The sequence below is a fragment of the Oncorhynchus tshawytscha genome, linkage group LG03, assembly GCF_018296145.1.
Source record: "Oncorhynchus tshawytscha isolate Ot180627B linkage group LG03, Otsh_v2.0, whole genome shotgun sequence".
Lineage (NCBI taxonomy): Eukaryota > Metazoa > Chordata > Actinopteri > Salmoniformes > Salmonidae > Oncorhynchus > Oncorhynchus tshawytscha.
In genome coordinates this window covers 57,778,806-57,796,808 of record NC_056431.1, presented here as the reverse complement: position 1 = coordinate 57,796,808, position 18,003 = coordinate 57,778,806, and the positions used below count along the sequence as shown (strand labels likewise).

The window sequence follows — 18,003 nt, the reverse complement described above, 5'->3', positions numbered from 1 at the left end:
TACCCATAACAAAATGCAGGCACCACCATGCTTGAAAATATAAGGAGTGGTACTCAGTGATGTGTTGGATTTGCCCCAAACATAACTCTTTGTATTCACATTTTTTGCCGTTTTCCTTTAGTGCCTCACTCTGTCCATTAGGTTAGTATTGTGGAGTAACTATAATGTTGTTGATCCATCCTCAGTTTTCTCCAATAAAACCAATAAACTCGAACTTTTTTAAAGTAACCATTGGCCTCAAGGTGAAATCCCTGAGCAGTTTCCTTCCTCTCTGGCATTGGAGTTTGGAGGGTGCCTGTATCTTTGTTGTGACTGAGTGTATTGATACTATCACGTTGGTATGAAGAGATTCGGGAGACAGGCACAGGAATGCGTACTATATATTTTTTATTAAGCCCAAATTACGGCGTGCTGTGTAAAGGCACGGGAACGAAGACCAAACAAACACGTAACAAAAAACAGGGTAGAAACCCAAAACAAAAAAGCGAAGAGTAACTTGAATAAATAACACACGCGCACAATGATTGCTTCCAACACTCTACTCAGCAAACTGGATGCAGTTTATCACAGTGCCATCCGTTTTGTCACTAAAGCACCTTATACCACCCACCACTGCGACTTGTCTTGTATGCTCTAGTCGGCTGGCCCTCGCTACATATTCGTCGCCAGACCCACTGGCTCCAGGTCATCTACAAGTCCATGCTAGGTAAAGCTCCTCCTTATCTCAGTTCACTGGTCACGATGGCAACACCCATCCGTAGCACGCGCTCCAGCAGGTGTATCTCACTGATCATCCCTAAAGCCAACACCTCATTTGGCTGCCTTTCGTTCCAGTTCTCTGCTCCTTGTGACTGGAACGAATTGCAAAAATCGCTGAAGTTGGAGACTTTTATCTCCCTCACCAACTTCAAACATCTGCTGTCTGAGCAGTTAACCGATCGCTGCAGCTGTACATAGTCTATCGGTAAATAGCCCACCCATTTTTACCTACCTCATCCCCATACTGTTTTTATTTATTTACTTTTCTGCTCTTTTGCACACCAATATCTCTACCTGTACATGACCATCTGATCATTTATCACTCCAGTGTTATTAATCTGCAAAATTGTAATTATTCGCCTACCTCCTCATGCCTTTTGCACACAATGTATATAGACTCCCCTTTTTTTTCTACTGTGTTATTGACTTGTTAATTGTTTACTCCATGTGTAACTCTGTGTTGTCTGTTCACACTGCTATGCTTTATCTTGGCCAGGTCGCAGTTGCAAATGAGAACTTGTTCTCAACTAGCCTACCTGGTTAAATAAAGGTGAAATAAATTTTAAAAAATTAAAAAAGATTAACACACGGGATGAGACCTGTAATCATCTGCGCAATCCACAATGGCACGAAACACATAGCACAGGTACTCACAGGCACATTGTACCGATAATGGACAGCCCAATGGAAACCAAAAGGCACACGTATACAAGTACTAATCAGTGGGAATAGGGGACAGGTGTGCGTAATGAAAATTCCAGAGGGATCCGTGACACCATCCAAAGTGTAATTATGTAACTTCACAATTCTCAAAGGGATATTCGATGTCTGCTTTTTTACACACCTACCAATAGGTAGTCTTCTTTGCAAGACATTGGAAAACTACCCTTTTCTTTGTGGTTGAATCTGTGTTTGAAATTCACTGCTCAACTGAGGGACATTATAGATAATTGTATGTGTGGGGCACAGAGATTAGGTAGTCATTCAAAAATCACGATAAACACTTTATTGTACAGAGTGAGTCCATGCAACTTATTATGGGTCTTGTTAAGTATATTTTTTCTCCTGAACTTATTTTGGCTTGTCATAATAAAGAGGTTATATACTTTTTGACTCAAGACAGTTAAGCTTTTAATTTTTTAAAAATTGTAAACATTTCTAAAAACATAATTAAACTTTGACAGTATTGTGTACAGGCCATGCACACAAAATCTAATATTAACCAATTCTAAATTCAGGCTGTAAAACAACAAAATGTGGATAAAGTCAGGGGTGTGAATACTTCTGAAGGCACTGGATGTCCTGAAGTTGCTTACCAAGACAACATTGAATGTTCCTGAGTGGCCTAGTTACAGTTTTGACTTAAATCAGCTTGAAAATCTATGGCAAGACTTAAAAATGGCTGTCTACCAATGACTAACATCCAACTTGAGAAAGCGTGAAGAATTGAAAAAAGAAGAATGCAAATATTGTACAATCCAGGAGTGGAAAGCTCTTAAGAGACCCAGAAAGACTCCCAGCTGTAATCGCTGCCAAAGGTGATTCTAACATGTATTAACTAAGGGGGTTGAATACTTATCTAATCAAGAAATATGAGTGTTTTATTTTTTTATAAAGTTTTTACAAATGTTTTGTTTTTAATATCCAACACAGAGTATTTTGGGTAGATCATTGACAAAAAATTACAATGAAATCCATTTTAATCCCACTTTGTAATACAACAAAATTTGGAAAAAGTCCAGGGGTGTGAATACTTTCTGAAGGCACTGTAAATCTTTAGTGACAGAAGGAATTTCAAGAGTAACCATACCCGGTCACAGGGATGGCGATCTCGTACTTCTATAGGTTAATAACGATGTTAAGTTGTTGTAATGTTACATGCACACACACACACAAGCATGTGCACGCCATTCAGTTCAGAGTTGTGTTGGATCCGGGATAGCATCCGACTGCCTGAGATCAGAGACTATCAACAGAATAAACACAGACTTTAAATCTTTACCCGGAGGAAATGACCTGTAATACTCTGCCAAGATTAATGGACACTCCAGCCAGGTCAGTCTAATGGGACTGGCACATTGCTGAGCTTTGGAGGAAAGTTAAGAGGACCTCAGATCCATAAGAGTCTATTTATAGAGAGCCATGAGGTCATCATCTCCTTGATGTTTGATTGGGTTACTGTCGTAGTCGGGATAGTGTTTAATGACATTGAAGGGACGATGTTTAAATGAACAGACAGAAACTGGTTAAACTGTAGGATGAAACTCTGGACTTAAACCATCAGCCTCGATCATTGCAAGGTCTTAGAATAGCTGATCATGGTGTTTCTGTCTGTTCTATAACTACCAACCTCCCCAAGCTAGTAGACATATCTGAAATATAACATATCAAAAGTTTTGACTTATTCTCCAAACAATATTTGTTGTGATCATTGTTTTTGTTGATGCTACAAAAGTAGTGATTAAAGTTATTATGATACTCAATCAGTGTTGTTAATAAGCTAGATATTCCACTTCTACAGTGCAACTTTTGTGTTATATGCCATATGGGTGCTTTATATTCTGTGTCTTAATACAGAGATCTCTATAGCTGATTAAAGAGAGCTGAGAAAGTTGCTCCACCATTGTCCTCCACCCATAGCACAGAGAGCTCTGATCCAGAGGCACAGTAGGCGAATAAGTGTGTCATTAAGAGAGGAGGTGCTAGAATAATGATTATTTAACTCCCACTCATAAACTTAGAATATGGTATGAATGCTTTTCTTACTGTAAGTACAGAGGGTAATGTTTGTGAGGCAAATGTAAGGAGATTTGTTTTTGAAATAAACAACACAATGACAAGATTTGAAAATGTTAATTTGATACAGTGTGTTCTCTTGAAAAGAAAACGATGCCAGAAAGAGGGGAGTCATGGTGTTATGGAAGAGTTCCATCAGATGCCTCCCCAACAGAACGTGCCTCCACTCTGATGGTTCTGTTACCTCATACTATGGTTCCCTCCACACCCAGATGGTATTTATGTATCTATATCAGTCTAAAGATGAGTTATGTTATGATTCATACAGTATGAATCATATCTCACTGTTAACCTATATGCATTTAAATACCATCTGGGTGAGGAACTAATACAATTTTACATCATTCTGAGGCAAATAATAGCTGGTCTTAACAGTATCTTAATAATGTATGCATGTGAATGTATTATTTTACAGAATGTGGAACAGGTTCTTGAACAGGTTGATAGATTCATCCAAGCACTGAGCACAGAAGGCTACAACAGCAGTGACGGTCCCTCAAACTGCAACACGAGCACAACGTCAGAATAGGTATGTGTGTATTGTGTAATGGCGCCGCCCTCAGGATGACAGCAGACCTGTAGGTTTTTCATTTCCGGTTTAGGAAAAATGCACATAATTCAAACTGACAACAAGTTGACTGCTTTTGGAGTTTGTTGAAAAACAATACATCTGTGTGAAACCTCAAGATGAACAACGAATCGTCAGGGAGCGAGTTGGACGTTACGGTTGAGAGGCTGAAAATGAAATATCTGGAAAGGAAACGGGTTAGTAATGTGTATACAGCTAACAAGCAAACTAGCTAAATATTTAGCTAGCTTACAGTAACTAGCTAGCAGGTTTGATTGTTCCCTTGGTAACGACCCCGAGTGCTCCAGCTAGCTATCTGTGTTTGCTAGCTAGCTGGATCACTCGGAGTCGTTACCAAGAGAAGAAGCAAACCAGCTAACTATAGCTAGCTAACGTTATCGACTTAGTTAGTTAGCTAAATAGTTAGCGAACGTTAGTTGGCTTGTTATTACTAGTACTAGGTTGTTCAGTGACTGAACATGCTATAGCTCATTATTGCCTTTTGACAGGTCTCTACAGAGCAGAAAGCACCTGCGCTGAGTGGAAGACACTACCATGGTGGGCAGCAGAGAGTTGTGAAGTCCCCCAGGTCTAGACGCACCACCACCAGGGAGATGAGCAGTTACAATAGAGCCTTACAGGAGCTGTTCCAGGCTGTCACCAACCCTCCAGACAGGTCAGTCTTTCTCCAGGCATTTCTGTCAGACCAACACCTTGTGTTATAATTGATGGGGCCAAGCTACCATATGCCACTGACGTGTACCTGTCTGCTTACCCAGGTTGTACAGTGACTGTAGTCGGGATGACAGTGAGGAGGACCTGAGTGAGAACTATATTTTCAGCCCTCTCCTGGACACACAGACCCACTACACAGAGACAGGTGTGTGTCGGGTCTTCTTATGTTCAGCATGTCTCAACAGATGTAGCAAGAGAATGCATTGTTTTTATGTTGATAATAAAGTTATTATATTCATATTAATAATAATCATATTAATCATACCAATACTGCTTTCTTCAAACTGAATACACTTGAAAAAAAAACAGTGTATGAATTCTTCTGTTTCAGATGTGACCCTGCCCTCCAGCCTGGCCCGTACCTTGGGCTCCCGAGAGACTGAGTCCACCATAGGCCTGGCCAGAGAAGAGGAGGTGAGGGGGGAGAAAGGGGGGAGAGGGGTGAGGCAGAAGCAGTCCTCCCCTGTCCTCTCCCCCTCCTGCCCCTCAGTGATGGGACAGGTTTACCAGGAGATGCTGCACATCTACCAACAATTACAGGCAGAACGTTTGAGCCAGCTGCAGTGGTCGGCCCAGCTCCAGGACAGAGAGAACAGACTGCTACAGCAAGAGGAGGTAAACACACATCTTCAGCAATCCCTCAAGGTTGAATATGATCTCTTCTTCACAGTTTTTTAAAAAGTGCGTTGTGTGAGCAGTTCTGAAAATGTTTGTATTCCGTCAGAGCCGCAGTGAGGAGGCGAGTCAGCTACAGGAGCAGCTGAGCGAGAGAACCAGAGAGAACAAGAGGTTAAAGTCCAGCTTCAACTCCATCAAGGAACTCAATGACAACATGAAGAAACAGGCAAGCATCTGCTTCAGCTGGCTGCTTTTAACCTAAGATCATGTGTCATGAATACTCTCCAAAGGCACAGTATATGTATGTATATTTATATAAATATATATATGTGGGTATGTATGTATGTCTGTGTGACGTGCGTACAATATATATATATATATATATATATATATATATCACTCAGTATAGATTTGGCCTTTAGTTATTGTCCTGCTGAAAGGTGAATTCGTCTCCCAGTGTCTGGTAGAAAGCAGACTGAACCAGGTTTTCTGCTAGGATTTGGCCTGTGCTTAGTTCCATTCAGTACATTTTTTCATCCTGAGAACTTCACAGTCCTTAACGATTACAAACATACCCATAACATGATGCAGCCACCGCTATGCTTGAAAATATGGAGAGTGATACTCTGTAATGTGTTGTATTGGATTTGCACTAAACATAACCCTTTGTATTCAGGACGCAAAGTTAATTGCTTTGCTGCACTTTTTGCAGTAATAATTTAGTGCCTTGTTGCAAACAGGATGCATGTTTTGGAATATTTTTTATTCTGTACAGGCTTCCTTTTTTTTCACTTTTAGGTTAGTATTGTGGAGTAACTACAATGCTGTTGATCCATCCTCAGTTTTCTCTCATCACAGCCATTAAACTCTGTAACTGTTTTAAAGTCACCATTGGGCTCCTGGTGAAATCCCTGAGCGGTTTCCTTCCTTTTCGCCAAGTGAGTTAGGAAGGGCGCCTGTATCTTTGACTGGGTGTATTGATACACCATCCAAAGTGTAAATAATACCTTCACCATGATTTTTTTTTACTCATCTACCAATAGGTGCCCTTCTTTGTGAGGCAATGGAAAACCTCCCTGGTCTTTGTGGTTGAATCTGTGTTTGAAATTCACTGCTCGAACTGAGGGACCTTTCAGATAATTGTATGTGTGGGGTACAGAGATGAGGTAGTGATTCAACAATCATGTTGCTCCCGAGTGGCGCAGCGGTCAAAGGCGCTGCATCTCAGTGCTAGAGGCGTCACTACAGACCCTGGTTCGATCCTGGACTGCGTCACAACCAGTCGTGATTTGGAGTCCCATTGGGCAGCGCCCAATTGGCCTAGCGTCGTCTGTTTTTGGCCGGGATAGGCTGCATTTTAAATAAGAATTTGTTCTTAACTGACTTGCCTAGTTAAATAAATAAATAATAAAGCACTATTATTGCATACAGAGGAAGTCCATGCCGCTTATTATGTGGCTTGTTAAGCAAATATTTACTCCTGATCTTAGACTTGCCATAACAAAGAGGTTGAATACTTATTGACTCAAGACTGTGAATACTTTCTGAAAGGGCTCTGGTTCTGATTGATCACTTAGTTAGAACTTTGTGTAGTGAGTTGCTCTGAATAAAAGTGTTTAACTGTTTGTATTGTATCATTGTATTGTGTTCAGCTGAATGAGCTGAGTGAGCAGAACAAGCGTCTGGAGAACCAGTTCAGGAAGGTCCAGGCTCGGCTAGAGAACCTTCAGGTAGGAAGACACACAACAAGCAAAATAGACCTGTGTTATTTAGACCCTCAACCCCTATACATACTGTCTGTTAATTTACATGTGATTTTCTCTCTCTCTAGAGGAAGTATGAATACTCCATGGCACAGAAGGGGAGAGAGAACGTTTGTCAGAAGGCCATTGAGTCCAAACCTTCTAAACTTGAGAAAAAAGCCACCTCCAAGCCAGCCAAGGTGTGTATATGGCATTTCCACTGGGAATGGTGGGTACTAACTACTAGTGTTATTACTGTGTTAACTGTGATTGTAACTAATGCAGCCCTAACCCTACACATACTCCCTGATGAAGACTCATAGACTGGTACCGTAATTATTCTAATCAACAGTGGTGGTGGTTGTTTCTAACTATCTTATAAAGTCCAATTTCCTGTCAATGTGGTTGTTTGGAAAACACACAATTTAGCATGGCCAGACTCTACCCATACTGGTAACTGGTTGTTTCATTCTGCAGGGTAGTGTAAGTCCCACCCCTCTCAGGCTGCTGGCTTTGCTATTGGATTGGATTCTAGACAGACAGACGTTTCCTCCAGTAGCAGGAGACAGCAGAACAGCCCAGGGTCAGCAGCACACGTCACCAGTGGTCTCTCTCCTCGACAGGTGCTCTAAGGTGGGAGAACTGGACTTGTCCAGGGGGTCGTTTTGGCTTATTACGCGATGTGTTTATCTTGTTATGATGTCCCAGGCTTTGTGTTGATCCAGTGTTTTGTAGTTTATAATGTGTTGTTTATATTGTGTTGTTGTTGACCTCCTGTCTCTAGGTTTTGCCTCTGTTGGTTGAGCAGCTGCATCAGTCCTCTGCATCACCAGACCCCTCTGGCACCCTGTCCCTGATCAAGTTTATATACTGGAGCCTGAGAGAGATAGACAACAGCATACAGGTAATACACAACTTTAAGTTATCAAGTTTTATTAGCCCTATGTAGAACAGGCTGTGTGTGTGTCTGGAGAAGAGACATCGCACTGACAGAGAGAGGCTCAGCCCCAATGGATAGAATCTCTGTCTGGTTCTCAATGAAAACTCCCAGCCCAGATAGTCAACAACAAGCATGGATGCCATCCCGGATCCAACACATCTCAGAACTGAAACGCGGGGAGTGTGTTTGTTTGTCTGGCAGTGTCAGGGCAACTACTTGATGTTTAAACTGGAATCTCATGCTGTAGTATTATAGCAACATGTTGAGGGTGAACCACAAGGCCAGAAACATGATCACAATGCTGAACTCCCACTGACTAACTGTGAGTACGTGTATCTCTGTATGTAGCCGGTGGCTTTGTCATCCACTTTACGACGTCTGGGGGAGGAGGTGTCCAGGGTTCCGACCCAGCAGCAGGACCCCAGTGGCCCTCTGAAGACCAGGGGCCCTCCTCTACCTCCCTCGCTGTACAGGAGCCTCTGTCCCCACACACGTCTCCTGTCCTCCCTCATCATCCTCAGGACCGTCACCCAGGGTAAAACCCTGCTACACTACAAATACACACACAACGTCTAATGCAAACACTTATCCAATAATTCTATATTCTTCCTAAAGCCAAGGGATATCCTTTGATATGTCTCAATTTGGTTTTTGGTGTAGTTATGTGAAGTCCCCAGCAGAGGGCAGTGTGGTTTTCCATTGGTTATGTATACAGGTTTATTTAGTTGTCTCTTTCTAGTGAGTGTAAGTCATACTGTAGTACTGTGCTCTATAGAGAGCCGTGCAGCTATCAATCAATCCATCCCAACCAATCAAATGTTATTTGTTTTGTGATTTTCACAAATACATTTGTAAGCAAGTTCTTAACAGCAACCCAAGCCTAAACCCCCAAAGAGCAAGCCTTCTGACAGGTTGACTCAGCTCGGTCTCTGGATGGACATGAAACTGGTTTGTTCATATAGGAAGAATATTTCTTCTTATTTCTTTAATCAGTACCATGTCAGACTGAGGTATCAGGCTCCAAAAAGCTTTTAACCGTCTACAGAAAAACCTCTGAACTAATAAAAACCTGTCGACAGACAGACAGACAGACAGACAGACAGACAGACAGACAGACAGACAGACAGACAGACAGACAGACAGACAGAAGGGGTTAGAATGAGACACTTGGCTGTGGGTCTGGGTCGTGTAAAGAAAACAACTTTCTGGAAACTCAGTGCCTTAATGGGTTTGGACCAGAGAGAGAGGGAGGCAGGCAGGCTTTGGGTCAGAGGGGTTCTGGTGTACCCCCCAGCCCCCTGGCTAGGCCAGTTACAGACTACAGTGCTGTGTATCTGGAGATCATCAGTGACACAGGCCCCATAAAGATGACTTCTCAGTAACCAGGATGTCTCTCCTAGCCACTCTCACTCTGTCTGCTTATACTGGGTTGTTCATTATCCACTACTCCTGTCTGTACGGCTCTGACTAGGGGAGAGAGGAGCAAGCAGACATAACAGCAGTTTGTCAGGGTCACATTCAGAGTGTCAGCGCCAGTGTGATTTATCCCTGGGGCTTTAGACAGACCTGTTCACTGATCTCCCAAGTCTAGGTGAGCCTCCAGCTGGGATGGGATAAGTGTTGGTAGCAGAGAGATGTGGGTTGGATTTCAGTGGCAGCGTCCTGGTTGTCTGTGTGACCTAACTCCTCTTTTCCCTCCAGCTGACATCCTAGCCCAGGTGTTGGACTCCCTCCACAGTGACCTGGTGTGTGTGGATGTCCGGGGGCTGTTTCTTCAGTACGAGGGAGTGTCTGTCCTCCTAGCCCTGCTCCGAGGAGGGAAGGGGGGGCTGCAGACCCCCCTAGACATCCTACTGCAGCTCAGCACAGAGTCACGTAAGTATAGATACACTACTTCTCTCACTATTAATCAAAGGTAACCTGTGTGTGGTGTGAAATGCATATCCCACTCCCCCTGAGACAACCTCAGAGAGTGGGGTCACGGCCACTGACGCCATCCCTGGTTAAGTGCCTTGGCCCAAGGGCAGATCGAGAGATTTCACCTGGTCTGCTCGGGGATTCGAGCTAGCAACCCTTTGATTACTGACCCAACGCTCTAACCACTAAGATACCTGCCACCCTCAGTCAGTGCAGCTCAAAGCCCCATGAGTATGGAGACACCCCACAGATTCCCACCACAATATACTCTCTCCATAACAGTACAGTTACAGTAGGCTCCTATTATGTGCTTCATGTTTGACTAATTTGTGTCATTGGCTGATACTGAACAAAGTGTTTGTGTTTTGTGTGTACATATATACAGTGGGGCAAAAAAGTATTTAGTCAGCCACCAATTGTGCAAGTTCTCCCACTTAAAAAGATGAGAGAGGCCTGTAATTTTCATCATAGGTACACTTCAAATATGACAGACAAAATTAGAAAAAAAAATCCAGAAAATCACATTGTAGGATTTTTTTATGAATTTATTTGCAAATTATGGTGGAAAATAAGTATTTGGTCAATAACAAAAGTTTCTCTCAATACTTTGTTAAATACCCTTTGTTGGCAATGACAGAGGTCAAACGTTTTCTGTAAGTCTTCACAAGGTTTTCACACACTGTGTGTGTGTGTGTGTGTGTGTGTGACACTGAGCAGAGCTAAGCTCTTGGTCTACTAAAGTCTAGTGTGGCAGGTGGAGATCTCAGCACCCCACTATGATTTATGGGAGAGGGGGAAAGCTGGTGATTAGCGTGGTTTACAGGGGAGTAATGAGGTGAGTGTGAGTGAGGCCATGACGGAGAGTTGGGGTTCACACCTGAAGGTCACCACTAAACCGCCTGACACACCTCCCCCCTGTCTTGTACTACTGCAGGCTTGCTCAGTGTCTGCCTACAATGCAGCCTCCTCGAGCCCTGTACAGTTCGGTATGGCTGGGTTCCTTCATGTAGTTCACACCAGAAGGTCGACTCAATTTCCCCTCTGTGGCTGCCCTGTTAAGACGACTGCATACTGGGTTCGGTTTGGTCCTAGCAGAACTCGGCTAGGCAAAGTGAACGTCTGTGCCTCGCATACTCCCTTAAGACTTTTGCTTAAATAATCAGAAAAAACTGGCAAAACTACTGTTTGTCCATCTTGAGACGCCATAGCCAGTATACATTTCCTCAAAATGGTCTGAATGAATCTAAGATAACACTAGAAATGTCATGAATTTTAACGTTTTTTGCCTAAGATGTTTGGTGCAGTATTTCTCAAGTAAAAATGTTTGCATGAAAACATGTTGTCTCTCTTTGAATGACAACAAAAACTTCACTGAAGAACCCCTACTGTTGCCTCAAGAAAACATTTTGTGGCACAAACACCCAAAGACAAAACTAACAAAAACGTCACAAAATGTTGTATGTGCACAAACTGTTTTGGATGGGAAGCATGCGGACGCCTTTATACAGTACGCCTGCGTAGTGTCTCACACACACACACACATACACACACACACAGAGGTTGGTTGGAGGTCTGGTTCACACCTGCAGGTCACCCTCTCCCCAGTGTGTGTCCTGTCCTACAGTAGGCCTGCTTAGTGTCTGTGCCCAAGGCAAAGCCCCCATATAACGCTCTCAGGCTATATTACAGTAATCCAGTCCATGTGTCCTATAGAGACAGGGGGAGAATCAGGGGGGACCATAAAGAGAACCCCCTCCTCCCTAAATCAGTCTGGACATGGACCATTCTACCACTGACCCATAGTGTTTGAAGTTTCTCTCCCCTGTCCCACATACAGTAAGGCTGAAAGAGCCTGAAGAGAGGAGAGGCTAGGGACCAGATGGAGGTGTCTAGCTCTCTGCTACAGTAACAGGGATGGACCTCCTGGGTCTCTGCCAGTCTGCTAAAGTACAGTAGCTACAGTAACACCATGAGGCTGTCTCTAAAGCAGATTGCTTTTTCATGCACAATTACCCCACAAATTACTCTGCTCCTTTATTCCCTATTGAACCTATCACAGAGAAAATAAATGTTTGAATTGAATCCCCCAGGTCATTTTTGTATGTGTTTTTTTGTGTGAGTATGTGTTCTCAGTCAACTGAACTAGTAAAATAAAAAGTGTTGATTGTAAAAATAGAAATGTGTAGTAATTTTGGGGCAGTTCTCTGTTGGTTATGAGAAGTACTGTGTCATGTTGGATCAATGACTTTGTCACATATTCTACAGTCGCCAAAAGTTTTGAGAATGACACAAATATACATTTTCACAAAGTCTGCTGCCTCTGTATGATGGAAATTTGCATATACTCCAGAATGTTATGAAGAGTGATCAGATTAATTGCAAAGTCCCTCTTTGCCATGCAAATGAACTGAATCCCCAAAAAACAAATCCACTGCATTTCAGCCCTGCCACAAAAGGACCAGTTGACATCATGTCAGTGATTCTCTCGTTAACACAGGTGTGAGTGTTGACGAGGACAAGGCTGGAGATCACTCTGTCATGCTGATTGAGTTTGAATAACAGACTGGAAGCTTCAAAAGGAGGATGGTGCTTGGAATCATTGTTCTTCTTCTGTCAACCATGGTTACCTGCATGGAAACACGTGCCGTCATCATTGCTTTGCACAAAAAGGGCTTCACAGGCAAGGATATTGCTGGCAGTAAGATTGCACCTAAATCAACCAAATCAACTAAATCAACAATTTATCGGATCATCGTGAACTTCAAGGAGAGCAGTTCAATTGTTGTGAAGAAGGCTTCAGGGCGCCCAAGACAGTCCAGCAAGCGCCAGGACTGTCTCCTAAAGTTGATTCAGCTGTGGGATTGGGGCACCACCAGTACAGAGCTTGCTCAGGAATGGCAGCAGGCAGGTGTGAGTGCATCTGCACGCACAGTGAGGCGAAGACTTTTGGAGGATGGACTGGTGTCAAGAAGGGCAGCAAAAAAGCCACTTCTCTCCAGGAAAAACATCAGGAACAGACTGATATTCTGCAAAAGGTACAGGGATTGGACTGCTGAGGACTGGGGTAAAGTCACTCACAATTTTGCCTAAGAACACAGCCATGAATAAAGAATGGTACCAACACATCCTCCGAGAGCAACTTCTCCCAACCATCCAGGAACAGTTTGGTGACAAACAATGCCTTTTCCAGCATGATGGAGCACTTTGCCATAAGGCAAAAATGATAACTACGTGGTTCGTGGAACAAAATATCAATATTTTGGGTCCATGGCCAGGAAAATCCCCAGACCTTAATCCCATTGTGAACTCAATCCTCAAGAGGCAGGTGGACAAACAAAACCCCACAAATGCTTACAAACTCCAAGCATTGATTATGCAAGAATGGGCTGCCATCAGTCAGGATGTGGCCCAGAAATTAATTGACAGCATGCCAGGGCGGATTGCAGAGGTCTTGAAAAAGGGTCAACACTGCCAATATTGACTCTTTGCATCAACTTCATGTAATTGTCAATAAAAGCCTTTGACACTTATGAAATGCTTGTAATTATACTTCATTATTCCATAGTAACATCTGACAAAAATATCTGAAGACACTGAAGCAGCAAACTTTGGAAATTAATATTTGTGTCATTCTCAACTTTTGGCCACGACTGTACACTTATGGTTGTGATTGTAGTCTGTCCAGACTTTTACCATACTGCCTGACTGGCTCTGATTTGACTTATCTGAGAGAAACATGCTGAGATCTATGCCTACCTGTAAGACAGAGTTAACACTGACAATATGGACTGTGCTTGACCTGAAATCATGTAGATTTACTCTCGTTTGCTGAGTAGAATTGATTAGCATCTGTACTAGGACTGGAACTCTTCAGCTGGGTTCCTGGTCCATTCTGCTCGCAGCAGAGGCTGGTTGTACAGTTATAGGCCCGATGATGGGATGACTGAGCAGGTTAACAGGAGTAGACAGGACTGTGTAGGGTTCTTCAGTGGAACTGTCTGTCTGCCTGTGTGTAACAGTGCCTGTTAACTATCATCAATCATTTGAATAGCCACGCTAGCTTCACCCTCATGTGGGTGCTAGCAAGCATGCTAGATAGTGCTATGCATCAATAGCCAATCCAGTAGAGGCTGGAAGCTATAGTGAGCTTCGATTGGTCAATCACACCGCAAGATCACAGAATATTTGCATGAAGTTCAGCTTTCCCCAATTTAGGTCCCGCCCTGTTAACCCTCTCTCGCCCATGCTCGCATCGCCCACCGGTCCCCCGCCTACGTCTCTCCCCCCATATAAAATAAATGGCTTCCGTTGTTTCATCACCCACATCGTCTTCAGTTAACAGTTACCGTAAGGTTCTTCAGAGCAACTGTCTGTCTGTCCGTCCTTCTGTATACCTATCTAAGTGTTTCCCTCTCTGCAGGGTATCTGTCTGAGTTCCTGTCTGCTTGCAGCACTGAAGAGTTCTTCCGTACTGCAGCTCTCCTTGTGAAGAACCCCAGACTAGAACTTCCTCTTCTGGAGAAACTCTCCATCATCCTACAGAAACTCTCCAAGATCAGGTGAGACAAACTGATCATGTTCTTCAGTCTGGACTCAGAATCATGATTAGCTAAATCAGGCGTGTTATTGCTAGGTTGGAACCAAAACCTGACCCCCCCCCACACACACACACACACACACCACACCATTAGCGGAGTTGGAAACCCCTGGGTATTGTGTCAGTAGATGATGTCATGGTTTGCTGTATAGGCTGTGATGAATGTTGTCAGGCTGTAAATGAGAGGTGACCCACAACACCTTCCAGCAGAACCCTCTATTTACAGTGCCTTGCGAAAGTATTCGGCCCCCTTGAACTTTGCGACCTTTTGCCACATTTCAGGCTTCAAACATAAAGATATAAAACTGTATTTTTTTTGTGAAGAATCAACAACAAGTGGGACACAATCATGAAGTGGAACGACATTTATTGGATATTTCAAACTTTTTTAACAAATCAAAAACTGAAAAATTGGGCGTGCAAAATTATTCTTTACTTTCAGTGCAGCAATCTCTCTTCAGAAGTTCAGTGAGGATCTCTGAATGATCCAATGTTGACCTAAATGACTAATGATGATAAATACAATCCACCTGTGTGTAATCAAGTCTCCGTATAAATGCACCTGCACTGTGATAGTCTCAGAGGTCCTTTAAAAGCGCAGAGAGCATCATGAAGAACAAGGAACACACCAGGCAGGTCCGAGATACTGTTGTGAAGAAGTTTAAAGCCGGATTTGGATACAAAAAGATTTCCCAAGCTTTAAACATCCCAAGGAGCACTGTGCAAGCGATAATATTGAAATGGAAGGAGTATCAGACCACTGCAAATCTACCAAGACCTGGCCGTCCCTCTAAACTTTCAGCTCATACAAGGAGAAGACTGATCAGAGATGCAGCCAAGAGGCCCATGATCACTCTGGATGAACTGCAGAGATCTACAGCTGAGGTGGGAGACTCTGTCCATAGGACAACAATCAGTCGTATATTGCACAAATCTGGCCTTTATGGAAGAGTAGCAAGAAGAAAGCCATTTCTTAAAGATATCCATAAAAAGTGTTGTTTAAAGTTTGCCACAAGCCACCTGGGAGACACACCAAACATGTGGAAGAAGGTGCTCTGGTCAGATGAAACCAAAATTGAACTTTTTGGCAACAATGCAAAACGTTATGTTTGGCGTAAAAGCAACACAGCTCATCACCCTGAACACACCATCGCCACTGTCAAACATGGTGGTGGCAGCATCATGGTTTGGGCCTGCTTTTCTTCAGCAGGGACAGGGAAGATGGTTAAAATTGATGGGAAGATGGATGGAGCCAAATACAGGACCATTCTGGAAGAAAACCTGATGGAGTCTGCAAAAGACCTGAGACTGGGACGGAGATTTGTCTTCCAAAAAGACAATGATCCAAAACATAAAGCAAAATCTACAATGGAATGGTTCAAAAATAAACATATCCAGGTGTTAGAATGGCCAAGTCAAAGTCCAGACCTGAATCCAATCGAGAATCTGTGGAAAGAACTGAAAACTGCTGTTCACAAATGCTCTCCATCCAACCTCACTGAGCTCGAGCTGTTTTGTAAGGAGGAATGGGAAAAAATGTCAGTCTCTCGATGTGCAAAACTGATAGAGACATACCCCAAGCGACTTACAGCCGTAATCGCAGCAAAAGGTGGCGCTACAAAGTATTAACTTAAGGGGGCTGAATAATTTTGCACGCCCAATTTTTCAGTTTTTGATTTGTTAAAAACGTTTGAAATATCCAATAAATGTCGTTCCACTTCATGATTGTGTCCCACTTGTTGTTGATTCTTCACAAAAAAATACAGTTTTATATCTTTATGTTTGAAGCCTGAAATGTGGCAAAAGGTCGCAAAGTTCAAGGGGGCCGAATACTTTTGCAAGGCACTGTAACTCTGTATTGGACCAAAGAATATCTAGTAATATAGGACCTAAGAATATAGGACCAAAGAATATCTAGTAATATAGGACCAAAGAATATCTAGTAATATAGGACCAAAGAATATCTAGTAATATAGGACCAAAGAATATCTAGTAATATAGGACCAAAGAATATCTAGTAATATAGGACCTACGAATATCTAGTAGTATAGGACCAAAGAATATAGGACCGATTATTACAAGATCCCGTGTATTTGCAACACATGTGGTGCTAGGTATACTATCATTAATAGACTCAGTGTTACATACACTCTGTTTTCTGGTTTTCACAGGAAGAACAGGCGGCTGTTTGAGCTCTGCTCTCTTCATCTGCTGCTGCAGGAGATGCACAGAACAACTGACCCTACACTCACCTTCTTGTCATTGAACCTTAGCTCTATACTTCTCAATCTGAAATAACACTCTCACATGTATAACCTTATTGTGGTGGTGACTTTTTATTTTTGTCAAGTTTTGTAATATGTTTTTATATGATCTTAACCTATATATTGTACATTGTTTTGAACATGTTTACCATCTGCTATGAAATGAGCATCATGTTGGGAGAGGCTATGTTTGTCTCATGCATTCTGAGGTAAAGATGATTTCGCTAGGAAGCTTTTAAAAGCAATAAACTAAGAAATTATGGGAAACAGTGTTCGATTTCTCTGTCTTATAGTTACGAAATACATTAGTTTATGTCACATATGTTTTCTATAAACCTGTTTGTTTGTTATGGACTAAAGCTGGAGGTTTTTAACAAGTCCAGAATGGTTCTGTTTGGTGACGGTGAGGAGAATATCACACTGACAGACATTTCTGATCTCTCCTCTGTAAAGAGCGCTGTTAGTTAGTATGTTGAATAAAACATCTAATTGAAACTTTACTGGTTTGTCAGGGTGTTGGTCCCTGTTCACCTTGGAATTTCAGGCAAAGTGTTTATAGGAAAGTTTGCCTATTATTATACAGACTTTTCTAAAATGTTGTTCTGCTGCTTAGTTTCTTCATCACCTCACAAAATAAAAGTCCTGCATAAGTGTGTGGTGTTGGCAAGCAAGCGCTGGAGAACGGTCTTGTGGGGGTGCATGAACCAGTTAATTTAGTAAGGCTCTATAACAGTCCTAAACACTTACTGCTTCAGAACCTGTCACTGATTTATTGACTTTCATTACTTCCATTACTCACTATGGGCCACAGTGGGCCTGCTATATGTCACACACACACAGCCCCTGCGCAGCGTCAGGCCCTGAGCTGCGGTCCCTCTAATTTATGTTAGTGTTTCCCAGTGGAGTAGGTCTCAGTGGGAACTTAGTTAAAGATTCCCTGGCCTCCAATCTGGCCAGTCTACCTCATGAGAACATTATTTACCTGTCTAATGTTAGTGGCTATGCTTCACCACCGATATAAAGTCAGTCCATCATGTTGGACGTTACAGACCACCAAATGTATATTA

General features: G+C 42.7%; 1 protein-coding gene across 1 annotated transcript; it reads left to right on the top strand.

Annotated features, from left to right (window-relative positions):
• Window positions 1–4,076: 4,076 nt before the first annotated feature.
• Window positions 4,077–17,425, top strand: LOC112239845 (coiled-coil domain-containing protein 138). Its single transcript, XM_024408245.2, has 13 exons — window positions 4,077–4,320; window positions 4,633–4,799; window positions 4,903–5,003; window positions 5,190–5,473; window positions 5,583–5,702; window positions 7,129–7,206; window positions 7,308–7,418; window positions 7,696–7,851; window positions 8,003–8,122; window positions 8,507–8,693; window positions 9,860–10,033; window positions 14,496–14,634; window positions 16,844–17,425. Exons 1-13 carry the CDS (start codon window positions 4,243–4,245, stop codon window positions 16,968–16,970), a joined length of 1,842 nt encoding a protein of 613 aa, XP_024264013.1. The 5' UTR covers window positions 4,077–4,242; the 3' UTR covers window positions 16,971–17,425.
• The last annotated feature ends 578 nt before the right edge of the window (window positions 17,426–18,003 follow it).